The sequence below is a fragment of the Manis javanica genome, chromosome 1 (genome assembly GCF_040802235.1).
Source record: "Manis javanica isolate MJ-LG chromosome 1, MJ_LKY, whole genome shotgun sequence".
Classification (NCBI taxonomy): Eukaryota; Metazoa; Chordata; class Mammalia; order Pholidota; family Manidae; genus Manis; species Manis javanica.
In genome coordinates, this window is record NC_133156.1 from 189,974,351 (window position 1) to 189,988,776 (window position 14,426).

Consider the following 14,426-nt stretch of genomic DNA (forward strand, 5'->3'; position numbering starts at 1 on the left):
AAAACATAGGCAAAAATGTTTTGGACAGCAACATGAGCAATTCTTTCAAGAACATATTATCTCCCCGGGCAAGGGAAACAAAAGCAAAAATGAACAAGTGGGACTATATTAAGCTGAAAAGCTTCTGTACAGCAAAGGACACCATCAATAGAACAAAAGGTACCCTACAGTATGGGAGAATATATTCGTAAATGACAGATCTGATAAAGGCTTGACATCTAAAATATATAAAGAGCTCATACACCTCAACAAACAAAAAGCAAATAATCCAATTAAAAAATGGGCAGAGCATCTGAACAGACAGTTCTCCAAAGAAGAAATTCAGATGGCCAACAGGCACATGAAAAGATGCTCCATGTTGCTAATCATCAGGGAAATGCAAATTAAAACCACAATGAGATATCAGCTCACACCAGTTAGGATGGCCAACATCTGAAAGACAAACAACAACAAATGTTGGCCAGGATGTGGAGAAAGGGGAACCCTCCTACACTGCTGGTGGGAATGTTAATTAATTCAATCATTGTGGAAAAGAGTATGGAGGTTCCTCAAAAAACTCAAAATTGAAATACCATTTGACCCAGGAATTCCACTCCTAGGAATTTATCCTAAGGATGCAGGAGCCCAGTTTGAAAGACATATGCACCCCTATGTTTATCGCAGCAGTATTTACAATAGCCAAGTAATGGAAGCAACCTAAGTGTCCATCAGTAGCAGAATGGATAAAGAAGATGTGGTACATATATAGAATGGAATATTATTCAGCTATAAGAAGAAAACAAATCCTACCATTTGCAACAACATGGATGGAGCTAGAGGGTATTATGCTCAGTGAAATAAGCCAGGCAGAGAAAGAGAAGTACCAAATGATTACAGTCATCTGGGGAGTATAAGAGCAAAGAAAAAAAACTGAAGGAACAAAACAGTAGCAAACTCACAGAACCCAAGAATGGACTAACAGTTACCAAAGGGAAAAGGACTGGGAAGGACGGGTGGGAAGGTAGGGATAAGGGAAAAAAGGGGCATTATGATTAGCACACATAATGTAGGTGGAGGCACAGGGAAGGCCGTACAACACAGAGAAGACAAGTAGTGATTCTATAGCATCTTACTACGCTGATGGACAGTGACTGTAATGGGGTATGTGGTGGGGACTTGATAATGGGGGGGAGTCTATAACCATAATGTTGCTCATGTAATTGTACATTAATGATACCAAAATAAAAAAAAATATGGACACTATCTAATCTGCTTAATTCTAAGGCTGAGATTTAGAAAGTAGATAGAAAACTCTAACATACTAGAAAAAAGGTTCTAACTACTATAATAAATGAAAAGTTAGAAGTATTGGAACCCAAAAAAGGAAAAGGATGAATATATGCTCTCCCTTTCTAACACCTTATCTCTTACTTCAGATGCTAAGTAGGTTCTAGGCAAATGTTGGGAAACCATTATTTGTGCTGGAGGAGGTTCTATATAGTCCAGGGTGATTCTTGGAGCTTACTGAGTTGGGGAAACAAGTCAATTTTAGTCTGAATCTGTAATACTAGACCAGTCTAGATCAGATTCTGTCCAATGTAGTAAGGAATATAAAGTCCCAAAAGGATTCTAGAATCAGTCTGTAGTCCATGACTATCTTTTAGATTATAAATGATCTATAGTTGGAATGGGGCCACTTCAAAAGTTCACTGGTAATATGTGGGTTGGGGAGGAGAACTCAAGTCTATTTGGTTAGAGCTCTCAATAAATCAGTCTCCAAATATGAATGAAGGAAAGAAAATAGAATTTCTAGCCTTTTCTCTAGTGGCACAAGGCTTCTTATATAGTAACATCTAATTTATCCAACACAACGAGGAAAGGTGGTGCATTTGAAACAATTTGTTTAAAAAAAGCCAGTCTTAAAATATTTAAAGGTATAGGTACCAAAATACCTAGTATTTTTTTATATAGCTAGTGTAACTAATATTTTCATGATCCCTTAGAACCACAGGAAAATTAAAATGTGCAGTAATATATTGGTTTATGGGATACCTGCTGAATCCACACAAATGTATAAGACTGAGCATACATGTAACTTATTAGGGCAATGATAAATATATTTTACGTTATCTGGCCTAGTGGGAGGGATCCTATGTGATAGGGTTCTGATGACTTGAATTCTAGTCCAAGGGTGGCCACTTACTGATCTGTGTGACCTTGAGATTTTCTGAATCTGTCTCCTCTGTATGATGAGAGGATTAGGTAATAGTTTTCAAAAAAATTTTTTTGTTTCTGTTTTTTTAATTTAAAAATTTAAGAAGTAGAACCTTTTCTTTAAAAGAATTCTTCCAAATAGCCAGCTATTTCCAATAAATAAACTCAGAGTTACTCTTAAGTAAGGTAAGAGATCCAGACACTTGTCTCCTTTCAGCTCTCTTATTTTCCTGGCAGTCCCGAGGTACCTATGAAGAAGCTTTAGGACTCCACAGAATACAGTTTGAAGTCCATCAGGCCAGATAAAGCCAAAGGTCTCTTTGTGTTCTAATATGCTCTGATTTCACTAATGTAGGCGTTTTCAAATATCCCATATAAATGCATATTTTTGGAGGAGCTCTTTAAGGGTAAATACATTTTTGGCAAACAGAAAAGTTCAGGAAAACTTTCCAATCCTAATCTACATTATTACTTTACTAATCTACTTTAACAGTGCCATAAACTTAAAACAATTCGATTAAAAGAATGGATTTTCCACTCTTATATTTTGGCATTTTTTTCTTACTATATAACTTACTTTAATTTGGCATGGATGACTTGAATTTTTCATTTTTACCCCTTTCATAGGAGGAGCATTTTAAAGAAATATATATAATCTTTAAAATATATTCACATATTTTTTTTCTAGTAGCTTATTGTGCACTTAGATCTATTCAATCACTATTGGCAATCAGCATTAAATGCCAATCTACACTCTGGTTAGGAGCTAACTTGCTGCTCTACCCCGTTTTTATAAAACTTCCTATATACCTTAATCCCTCCAAATGCAATTGTGACAGAAAGTATTACAGATTTTTAAAAACTGTTCTCTTGAAGAAAAAAAAAAAAACTGTGGAGCATCAGTAACCAGATGGTATTCTCAAATTTCAGTGATCTAGTCTACAGAGTTGTCCCCTATGCATAGTGCTCTGTTTCATGCAGTATATAGCTTTAGCTGGCCAAATCTTTTTTTTTTCCCAATGAATCAGTAGAACAGTGAAGATCTTACATTTTTTTTAAGCAGTGGCATATCAATGAGGCACAGATGTGTATTCCAACTCTGCATGGATGAGCACACTGTTCAATAGTGCTGGCTCACACGGTATCAGGGCGAGTTATCACTTCCCATGAAGGCATTCTTATCACCAGGGCCCAGAGAGGTGGCTGCAAATCGCAGCCTTTTTATTTTCAAGGCAGTTCTGCTGAACATTCAGGCTTCAAAGATTCACACTTTCAAAACTCTATAAGAGTTTGTGAACGCTCAATTTGCCAAAACTGTTTACAGTGTAATTGGGCACTGTACCTGTGTCCATGAGATAGCGAAGGCGCTTCTCCACCAGCGCGGCACGGGTGTCAATTTGCTTTTGCTCATTCTCTAGTGCTGCCAATTCTCCTACAACATACTGACTGGTGTCTTTGAACCCTTTCTGTTAAGAAGAACAAACAGGAAGGAGAAAAAATTACTTGTAAGTTGTAGTTTTCCTTTCTACAAACACTTAGTAAAGCACTTACCAAGAGAACCAAATACACCCTTAGTATCACCCTAAGTACCAAAAAGCAACTCCGTGTGATTTAAAAGATATTCATGTGTATTCCAAAACTTTCATAAACAGAGAAAATCTCAACCATTTATTTTAGTATTGTATTTATATTTTAACACCCAGATTTGCCAGATTTAAAAAGTTAATACAAAGTTAGAAAAACTTCTCTTTATAGAGTTAAGTGATAGTTATTTAAGCATGGAAAAGGACAGAAGACAATTTTCCGCTTGGTGCTTGCCAAAACAAACACCAATGACATCTTTAATTCAAAAGTATAATATATAAAAATGGAGTTTTACTAAAGAATTGATTTTTAAAGTGTCCTTAAAAAAAGTCAAAATACAAAATGTTCTTACAAAAATGCAAAATTAAAAAGACGTTTCTTGTTTCACTTTCAACAGTGACTATACTTTAAAAATACTTATAAAAAATCATAGAAGAGAAGATTACAGTATCTCCAGATTTCCCTCCAGCTCCTGTGCCTTAACATGCCATTCTGTTGACGTTGTAGAAATTATTGTAGCTGTGAATTCTAACTTGACAGGTGGTTTCAAACCTTGCTACACAGAATTTAATGGAACTAGTACACTGGTTAGGTTAATCCTTTAACCAAATTCAGATTTCAATTTGAAATTTTAGTTTTTACAAATCATCCAATTAAAAAAATTATCATTAGAAGTTTTCTTTGAAGTAGCTTCTCTATTATAAAGCATGAGTGTAGACTTGACTTTTATTTTCATATTACAAATTTAAATTAGGGGGCAGGGTTATTATTTATGGAATAGTTACAAATGATTAATTATAGCTACCTTTGGAAGATCTGTTTACCTCGTGACATTTCTAGGGCTGAGTTTTCTAGGTAGATGAGAAATAGTGAAGAACTGCTTAAGTGATTTCTCACACCACCACTGCTACTTATAACATTATTTATTCAGATAAATAAATATGAACAATCCTCTTCTGTCAAATCCCTTCCCTATCTAGAAGCATATTAATCTCTAAGAAGTCATGAGGAATTATCTCTCAGTACTCCTTAAGCAAGAAAAAAATCAACAATTATGTTATTTATGAGTATATTTTGGAATTCTCATTATCTAATTATATGTATAACTTATGTTATCTTTGGAACTAGTAACATAATTTGAACTCACATGAACTCAATTTATATCAGCTTAATGTTAAATTGATTATGGTAGCTGACAAACTTAAAGTTGAAGTATTTTAAGAAATCATAACACTAATATAATTTCTCAGGATAGTTTGATCAAGTAAATCACTGTTTTTTAAAGACTCATACAAATTGATTATTCTCGTATCTCAAAATAAAATACAAGAGAAAAATCATAACAGAAAAAATGCTAATGGTAACTTTAAAATCTGGAATAATCTAGTGACTGCTTTCTGTACTTATCTGACATACAGCAGAGCATTTTCAAAAAGGACTACTTTTCTTTTCTCATTACTAATCAAAGGAACAAAACAAACAAGAGTAGCTTACAAAGAATGTGAATAACAGATACATAAAGAAAGAGGAAGTGATAGGCAACACATAAACTTCATTGCCTTTACTGACTAATTCAATTAAGAACAGTAACAAAATTTATAATCAGATTTCTTTAGTGTGAGTACATAGTATACTCAAGTATACTGTAACTTATAAATTATACCAAATACTTCATCAGGATGTACCAGTGAGCTGTTCTATGTACTAAGATCTGAGAAGGTAACTTAAAAATAAGAGTAACTTAAGAACAAGTTTTTAGGGCCCTAAAATGTAGTTTATAACTCTGAGTGCACTTACAAGGATTTAAAAATCCAACAGACTGTTTTAACAGTAAAAACAATGAAAATACTTAAATTATAGATAATAAAAAGGAAGCACCATGAAAGAGAGCTATGCTTCCAGACAAAAATTCAAGTTAAAACTTGTTCTTCCTGCTTCTGTCCCACAGCTGTCCATCAAAAGCAGCTTTCCCCCTGCGGTCTATCAAATATTTCCCTCACAAATCAATTTTACACATGATCAGCCCATACCCCTACTAGGCTGAACCTCCCCGTTAATTAAGTGAAGAAATTACCATATATATTATATTAATGCAAACATCATTCAGCTAGTAATTCACGGCTGATCTGGATAATGGAAAGGTTGAACACCCATTAACCCAAGCCAACAAAATGGGTTGGCTGAGAAATTCTAGCAGGTCTCATGTGACTTTTCCCTCTAACCGCAGCTCTGCGGTATCTGCTATTGTAATAATTAAAATCCTCCTGGTAGATCAATACTGGAATCTCTTTATGGGAAGTGCCCTGATGGAAATGTTTCAAGGAAGCTGGGGCTGTGGAACTCTGAAAAATTCATTTTTTTTATCTGACAATTATCACCACACTGCAGACTAATTCAACAGTGCACCCCTCTCACTCTGCTTTGAATGCACTGGAGATTGACATCTTAAAAAACCTAACATCTCATTTTAACAAATAAAGGCACTATTTCTACATACAGCTTAGAATTATCAGCAATCATGAAACCACACAAAAAATTAATATACATTAAGCACTTCATCTTCTGATGGCTTCCTCTGAGTTTCAGTTATCGCTGCCTTCTCCTCATTTCCTTTCTTTGTATCTTCCTGTATTGATCTCTGCCTTTTCATCTCTTAAAAATAAAAGAGAAGACATGTAAAATTATTAAAAAGCTTGATATTTGTGTATTGAAATGTGCATTTATACTATCAGCTTGTGTGTGTGTGTGTGTGTACACACATACTGTTAAATCTTAAGATGGGAAAACATTTTAAAAAGTGTTCCTACCTGGTCTATTCTCAACATACTGACTGAAAGACTGAAGTTGAGTTTTTCTGACTGTAGAATCCTTGCTGAATACAACTGGATTTCTAAATCGTTCTGTTGCTTTTTGTAATCGCTCATTCCGGAGATCTTCTGTGCCATTCTAAAAGTAAAACAAATGTGGTAATGGACTTCTGATCTTGTAAACATGAAATTACACATTAGTGAGACAACTTCTACTGATTTAAGATAATGTGAACTTAAAAACCTTTTGAAAGAAAAAGGGTTTGAAACAGTCCAAAAAGCTCAATTGTAAGTTCTATTGCCTGTAACCAAAAACTTCGGGAGACATGGTTCAAATGGAGTATCACTCCTGAGAATTTGGATTCATTAGACACTATGAACCCCTGTGTCTTCTCCCAGTGATATGCATCATTTAGAAGCCATGTTGCCACTGTCTATTCCTATACTATTCTGCCTCAATGGTTTGTACAGTCCCTAGACTTGTATGACACGAAGAACTAGTTTCTAATTTTATGCCCATTGAGATAAACCACTAATGCTGGATGAAGGCTAAAAGGTAGGATTATAATACTACCCCACTGAACTCCATTTCATCAGCTATAACTTTCCAGAGCCAGATTTGTAAGTAAGCCCTTTACAGCTAAGGAAACTACAATTATCTTTTCCAGAGCTTCCTATGTTAATACTGGTAACAAATTCAAATGGTTCTATCAACAAGAAATACCCAGAAGACTCAACCACTGCAGTGTGTGGAAGCTGCAGATACCGAGGTGCTGTGTACCAAACAAATATTTCATTTTGTACCTAATCTTTTATTATTTTTATTAAGTGTTTTGAAAGTAAATAGGGAAAGGCTAAGATGCATGACTAATAGCTAAGCCTGCTGAATGCTGAAACTGGTTATCAAAAGCTACCAAGACTTTGCCCTTCCTCTGCATTGAGACAATCAGTAATGAGGGAGTCCTCCAATGGCCTATTCTCTAGCCTCAAGGAGGCCTGGGATACAGAATCCTCAAGGGAAGGTAACAGTTTATCCTTTTCCACAAACACAGAATGCCTCATTTATAAACGTGTAAACTGCATATTATTAAAAAAAAAAATAATACAACCGCAAATCAATGCTGAAAGCTTCAAGAGAACAGATGGACTCTATATGTTCTTTATAAGTACCATTTAAAAAATCTTAACTAAGAAGATTCATACAAAGACAAGCTCTTTAAAGCATACCTTTTGTTGGAGTAACTTTAAATATTACCTCATAAGAGCTTTTTGGAAAGCAAAACCAATTTCATCTACTTAGGTAATTAAACCTTGAAAATATCTCTATTTTGATTTTTTAAAGTTATATATTTATTATTAGTACCACACTAATTCATACTAATCATTACAATGTGTTAGCTATGCAGCTAGGATAAAACAACTTTGGTATTAATTTTTTTGTTTAAGGAAAGTGTGTATTCTACTATTATCATAATAACTGCCCAATAGTCTAAAACTCAAGTCTTTACCAAAATAAACAAACACAGCTAAATTTTTTGAGGCCTGGCAACATGTTAAAATATCAGTGTGATTAGCCAGTAAATCCCATCTTAAGGAACCTTTTTATGACTAGGTACTTCTGGCACTTTACAAATGTATTCCTCTAAACCCACTAATTCAGTTAGCCTTTTCAATCCATTGCATTATTCTTAGGCCAGCTTCATTCTGCATTAAATCCACTGCAGAAAGCTAAATTGAACGCAAAATCAGACCTGATCCAGGCTTCCTTTTGCTCAAAGACAGAGACCAGCAGCCCTCTGGTGCCGCCACACACTTTCATCGCCAATTTATAGAGACCAACAGAATAAGGGGAAAGCAATGGAAGTCATTGTTTTGGGACTTCAAAGCATCTCTGTGTCAGGGGAAGGAAATCCTTTCAGTCAGCAGGGCAGTTCCATAGTCCGCAGGTGGGTGAAAGTTATACAGGACTAGAAGTGCCCTAAAGCTAGAGAAATATTAGTGATACAGTGTGAGGAAAAGCGAGGACGGCTTGAGTGGGAATAATATAAATACTCTAAATCATCATCTCATAATGTGGCATTTTGGACAAAACCCTATACAAGTTAAGATTCCTTTTGGCACAAAACACATGCAAGTTCTTAGAAGTGTATAGTCAATCACATACCATCATCAGGTATTAAATAACATTAATACTAGTTCATCTAAACAGGTCAAATTTTGAGGATGATAGAAAATATGCTAGAATTCTCTTAGTAACATTTTTCTTAGCAAAATATAAATATCTATTGAAGTCAACAATAGTTTCTGCTTTTACCAACATATCAATTTAAAGTAGCAGTTTCTCTGAAAAACAGGATTTGAATACCAATTACCAATTCAGAGAGTTTCTCTGAAAAACAGTATATGAATATAATTACTAATATTGAGAGTTAATTTATTGGCTATTTAATAAAAATTTTTATACCTTAATCTTAATGTGAAGAATTTGGTAAGACATTGATTTTAGGATTATAAAGTGCCAGTGGAAATTGAAATACACAAATACCAAGTCAAATGTTTTAGAGAAGAAAGATTCACCTTAATGTCTTGCTCTGAGCTCTCAGTTACAGCCTTCTGAGTGCTAGAGAGTGAATTTGCCACCTGCGGCTGAGCTTCTAGGAGCTTCTTCAGTTTCAAGTCCACCAACTTAGTATTTTGTTCTGTTAAATATGCAAATATTATGAATAACCAAGTGAGATACATTTATATGTACAGGCTATCGATTTAGGGGACATCTTAAAAATATTATTATGTTTAAAAAAAAAGAGAGAGAGAAGGACATTAGACTTGTGAAATAACATATTAGACCAGAAATATATAGAACTTTTCACACATGTGTGTATATATATATATATATATATATATAAGCTATACTACATACCATATAGCTATAGTGTAACTGAATACTATCTTCATGTATATTGACTGTATTCTTTTTTTTGATATAATTGCTATATAATATTGTATAAGTTTAAGGTATACAATGTGTTGCTTTCATACATTTATATATTGCAATATGATTACCATAATAGCAGTAGTGAATACTTCTATCACATCACATAATTATTATTTCTTTTTTGTGGTAGGAACAATTAAGATCTAGTCTCTTAGCACGTGTTCTTTGTGTGTGTGTATATAAATAAATAAATAAATAAATGTATGTACATATATTTGTCCCAAACCAGCCCCCTTAACTATACAGTCAACATAACCTATAGAACATTCAGTTATACTATCATTAATAGTAGCTATGCTTACCTGAAAACCTAAGCCTGTATTTGATGTATATATTTATATAAGTCACTGTATAATAAAACAAGCTATCACAAAGTATATATTTAAAATAAGTGATATACTTGATTTTACATTATTTTAGCCTAGTTCTACTTAGAGAGCAGAAATACAACAAAGATTATATTTTGGAATGTATTAAACATGGATAGAAATTTAAATAAGTAAAATAAATAAAATACAGGTATAACTTCTAAAACACTTCCAAATTATTTTTAGCAAGTACATTCATCTTTAGTAATAAAATAGTTCAGAAACAAATGGAAACAAATAACTCTATTTAAACAAATTCACTCAAAGAAACTAATAAGATGGTTATAAAAGACATGCCACCATTTGCTGAATGATAGTTTTCATAAAGATTATTAGGTTTTCTAATTACCAGACTCTTAATAAATGCTATTATCATTACTTTCATGCAAATTGGTCATTTTATATTGCCAGGCTTCTCCTTTAAACAATATCTGATGAACTATGGTCAAATCAAGATAAAGATTAAACAAATTATTATTAAAACATTATGACTTCTATATACATATTAAAAAAAGAATTTTGGGGAAAATAAAGTGAGGATAAAAATCATAATATATGCTATGTGCTTCTACATTCCAGTTTACAGGACTAATTCATACTGCTATGAAACAAACCATAGTCTGAATTAGAAAGTCTGTCCCATGCACATGCCAACACTAACTGGCATGTTTAAGAGTTGTACACAATACATTAGTTAACTCCCAAAACAGGAAGACTGAGATGTGTTTTCTTTTTTGGCATACATAAAATAGGAAGAGTATCTTTAAAAAAGACAAAAGTCAAGCCTATTAGCCCTAATACTATCTGACCTTTAAAGTAGCCCACAAAGTTCCTGTAACTAAAACTAGAAAATTCCCCTCACCTTACCTAAGAAATGGCTAATTTTTCCTGTCTTCATAATCTACTGTAAAACCAGAAAATATGCATCACTTATTATCACTGATTTTATACTTCCACAAATTGAATGTTTAGGCTTCAATTCTGTACTTACACACGCCCTCAGCAGTAAACAGATGTGACTGGTTTCTGAGAAAGTCTTGTTGGTGGTTGTAATGAGAGGGGGGATAAGCAACTACACAAATCTTTTTCAAAAAGAAAATTCAAGCCTACCCAAGTTCCATAGTATTTTAAATAGAAAGAAGTAAAAGGTAGGACTAATTTTGGATTAAACAGTTGAAAATTTTCCTTAAATATCAGTATTCTCCTGAACTTGTACAACTATAAATACATTGACCTGTATCTAGTAAAAGTATAATTTAATACTAAATCATGAAAGAGCTACTGAAAAAAGGGCATGGTTTTCTTGGGTGCTCCCTAAAGTTAGGAAAACCCTGGTTGATTGTCCCCTGGAGAAATAACAGAATGATTTCAAACAGGGGAAGAAGAAAAAAAGCAGGTTCGCATTGCAAGGGCATGTCAGGGCTGGGAAGAATACCTGCTTTCACTGCCTTTAGCTTTTTACAGGACAAGCTAAGTATTGGGACTTCACTCTTATGTTTAAGTCTATAGAAAGCACTTAAGGCTTTTTATTGCTATGTGAATTCAATTCAATAAGCATTATGGAACCCCTCAAGTATACAAAGCTTTGGATTGATACCTGCTGCTGACATGTAAAGGCAATGCATATGAGACACTCAATTATTAAACCACAGCCGTGTATCTTTATATTTTAAACAATGACTTACAAGGTAATTTTCCAATGTAATTATTGGTATAATATTTATTGACATAAGAAATGAAATTAATAGCAATCTATATACAGGCAGTTTGCAAACAAGTGCCTTATTGTAATCAGTATTTAAGTATGTTTAAAATAACTTATTAGTGTAATATTTAAATATTTAAAGTAAGCGTTAAATTTATAAAATAATATATCTAAGACTACCAATTCTAAATCAGTCAGAAAGTCTGACCCATGCTTTAGATTTACATTTGAAGTACTCCACAGATACTACATTTATACCTTACAACATCACATCAAAGTAGGCTGAGAAGGGGAACCAATTATTGAATGCCTACAAATTGTCTCATACAACACAAAATATAACAGTGAATCTTAGTAAGAAGAGAATACAAACTACAATTTGCTACTCTAATTTTATTGCTAATTTTAACATTACATCTGTAACAAAATGACATAAAATTAATGGAAAGTGGACTTAGCAAAATGATTTGTGAGGGCATAAGATGTAATACAACAAAAATAACTTATAAATTACTGATAAAATAATAGTAAAAATGCAGTGATAAAGTTTGCCATGCATCAGGACACAAAATATTTATAATTTGAAATTACCAGGAGTATCAAGGGCATTTTCTAAATTAGTAAGTTCATCTCCACCTCCCACAACAAAGACTTCAGGAATCTCCTCGTTAGTATCTATCTCAATATTATCATTTTCATCTGTAGGAACATGTAGCAACAATGTTAGTATATTATTTCTATTTACATCATTTGTCTAAAACACTAAAGAAGGAAAACTAGTATTTTAATGACAGTTATTCAAATTCAGGTCTGACACAGAACAATAAATTGAGAAATCAGATTTAAGAGACATTTTTACTATTGGATTAACATTTACATTTTACATTCATATGTCAAAGATGAATTGTCACATCAAAGCAGATGCAAAGGTCTTACAATTTACCACATGCTGTCTCTGAATCACTGAGTTCATTGAGGCCCTGTATTTTAAAATGTAATGTATCAGTAACCGTTAATAGCAGCATACAAAAATAAAGCTGGTTTGGTAACAGTCATCAAATAATATTTCTAAATTTCACATTTTTATCATTTATTAGATATAAATGAATAAACAAATCATTTATCATGAACTTGCAGCTATGGTTAAATCATTTGTATGAAGACTTGAAAGGTCTTCTATTAACGACATATCACAAAAGCATTATAGATAAATTAAGAGACAAGACTGAGACCAGAATAAACAGTATCTTTATGCAAAAGAAAGTTCAGAAAAACGACAGTGCAACTTGAAAGACTGAAAGCTGAGAAAAAATTGTCACTATTCAAATTGAGTTCATGGGAATGACAAAGTCTTATACTATCTTTATATGCTTAGTAAAATGTTTTAGGTCACAATTACTAAATGGAATCATATTTTACATTAAATATTTGTATTATATGTTTTTTCCTTTCTAAATCCTAGTGCTAAAATTGGTCAAGTAATATTACACATTTGAAAAGGCATAACAGTAATTTAGTTTCAGATTAGAGGTTTAGCTTTAACTTCTGCTATTGACAGGCAGTGTACCTTTTGAGAAATATTTGTCTAGCCTCAGGAGTAAGTGACTATCTCTAGCATGTTACAATTTATATTTTCCTGGACAATTTTTCTTAGTAATGAGGTATTTCAAGATCATTACAATTGAGAAATTTCAGAATTCTATTAACTTGGGCTTAATCTTTCAATATTTGTCCCTTTTCCTGCACACCTTTGTGTTTGATTTTGGGTCTCCCAAGTAAATACATACTGTGAGCATTAATATTAATAATAATATTTTACATTTATTGAAGACTTTCCATGTACTGTGTAAGCCATTTAGAAGAAAACAACAAAGAAGAAAGATAGAGAAATGCCCTGAGGGGAAAAACATTACTAAATGCTTTCAAATTGCTAAGGCATTATACCTGGCTACATTATTTAAGTATGATAAGTTGAGACATCTTTTCCAATCAACTGTGCCTACCACAAATATTTGACTAATTTCATAAAAGCAGCATCATCCTTCATTATCCTCAAAAATTCTTCTCTAAATAACTTATAAAATGCAAATGATTAACAAATATTTCCTGAGTGCTAAGTACTCAGAACACTTCCTCATATCACTCTGTGCCATACGGTCAAACAGTTCTGAAAATATTTTGCTGCTCTCAATCAGCCTTTATTATTACTGACCCTAACTAATCTAGAATAAAAGCACAAAATTCAACATTCATTTATTCAAGAAACTTCTACTATATATTCAATTTATAAATTACAAAACACTGAAATATTGAGGAGGTACCAGATTGTATAAGATACTTATTCCACCTTAAAGGTATACATTCAAGTGAGTATAATACTATGTAGGAAATGTAAGTGTTATAATGTAAAAATAAGGTACAAATTTAAAAGATGAAAAGATTACTCCTTCCAATAGTACCAGGAATTGTCTTTTAGAAGCACTAACCTTTAAGTTAAGAAATATACAGGATTTCAATAGGTACAACTGAGGTGAGGACATTATGGGCATGAAAGCAGAAAAGGGTAGGTTATGTATGAAGAATGGTGTGAAGTCTTATTTGGCTCAAGCATGCTTAAAAGGAAATAATGGGAGATAAGACTTGAAAGGTAAAACTGCAGAGAGCCCTGAAGGGCAGAATGGGAAATTTTAAATTTTACTTGGTAGGAATGGAGAGACACTGGTGCTTTACTATGACCTGAACTGTGCACTTTATGAGTTGTCTATATAAGCAGT

The 14,426-nt window shown here is 33.1% G+C and overlaps 1 protein-coding gene across 10 annotated transcripts in view; it reads right to left on the reverse strand.

Moving 5' to 3' along the window:
- Positions 1-14,426, reverse strand: part of EHBP1 (EH domain binding protein 1) — a 433,785-nt gene that overhangs the window by 37,533 nt on the left and 381,826 nt on the right. For 6 of the 10 annotated variants that reach the window (XM_073212603.1, XM_073212598.1, XM_073212633.1 and 3 more), the window contains 5 exons: positions 12,244-12,351; positions 9,162-9,283; positions 6,585-6,723; positions 6,323-6,429; positions 3,536-3,659 (listed from right to left, as the gene is read on the reverse strand). In XM_073212603.1, the coding sequence (XP_073068704.1) occupies positions 3,536-3,659; positions 6,323-6,429; positions 6,585-6,723; positions 9,162-9,283; positions 12,244-12,351 (600 nt within the window). The remainder of the gene's footprint in view (positions 1-3,535; positions 3,660-6,322; positions 6,430-6,584; positions 6,724-9,161; positions 9,284-12,243; positions 12,352-14,426) is intronic. The other 4 variants (XM_073212618.1, XM_073212648.1, XM_073212643.1 and 1 more) reach the window with 1 other exon arrangement.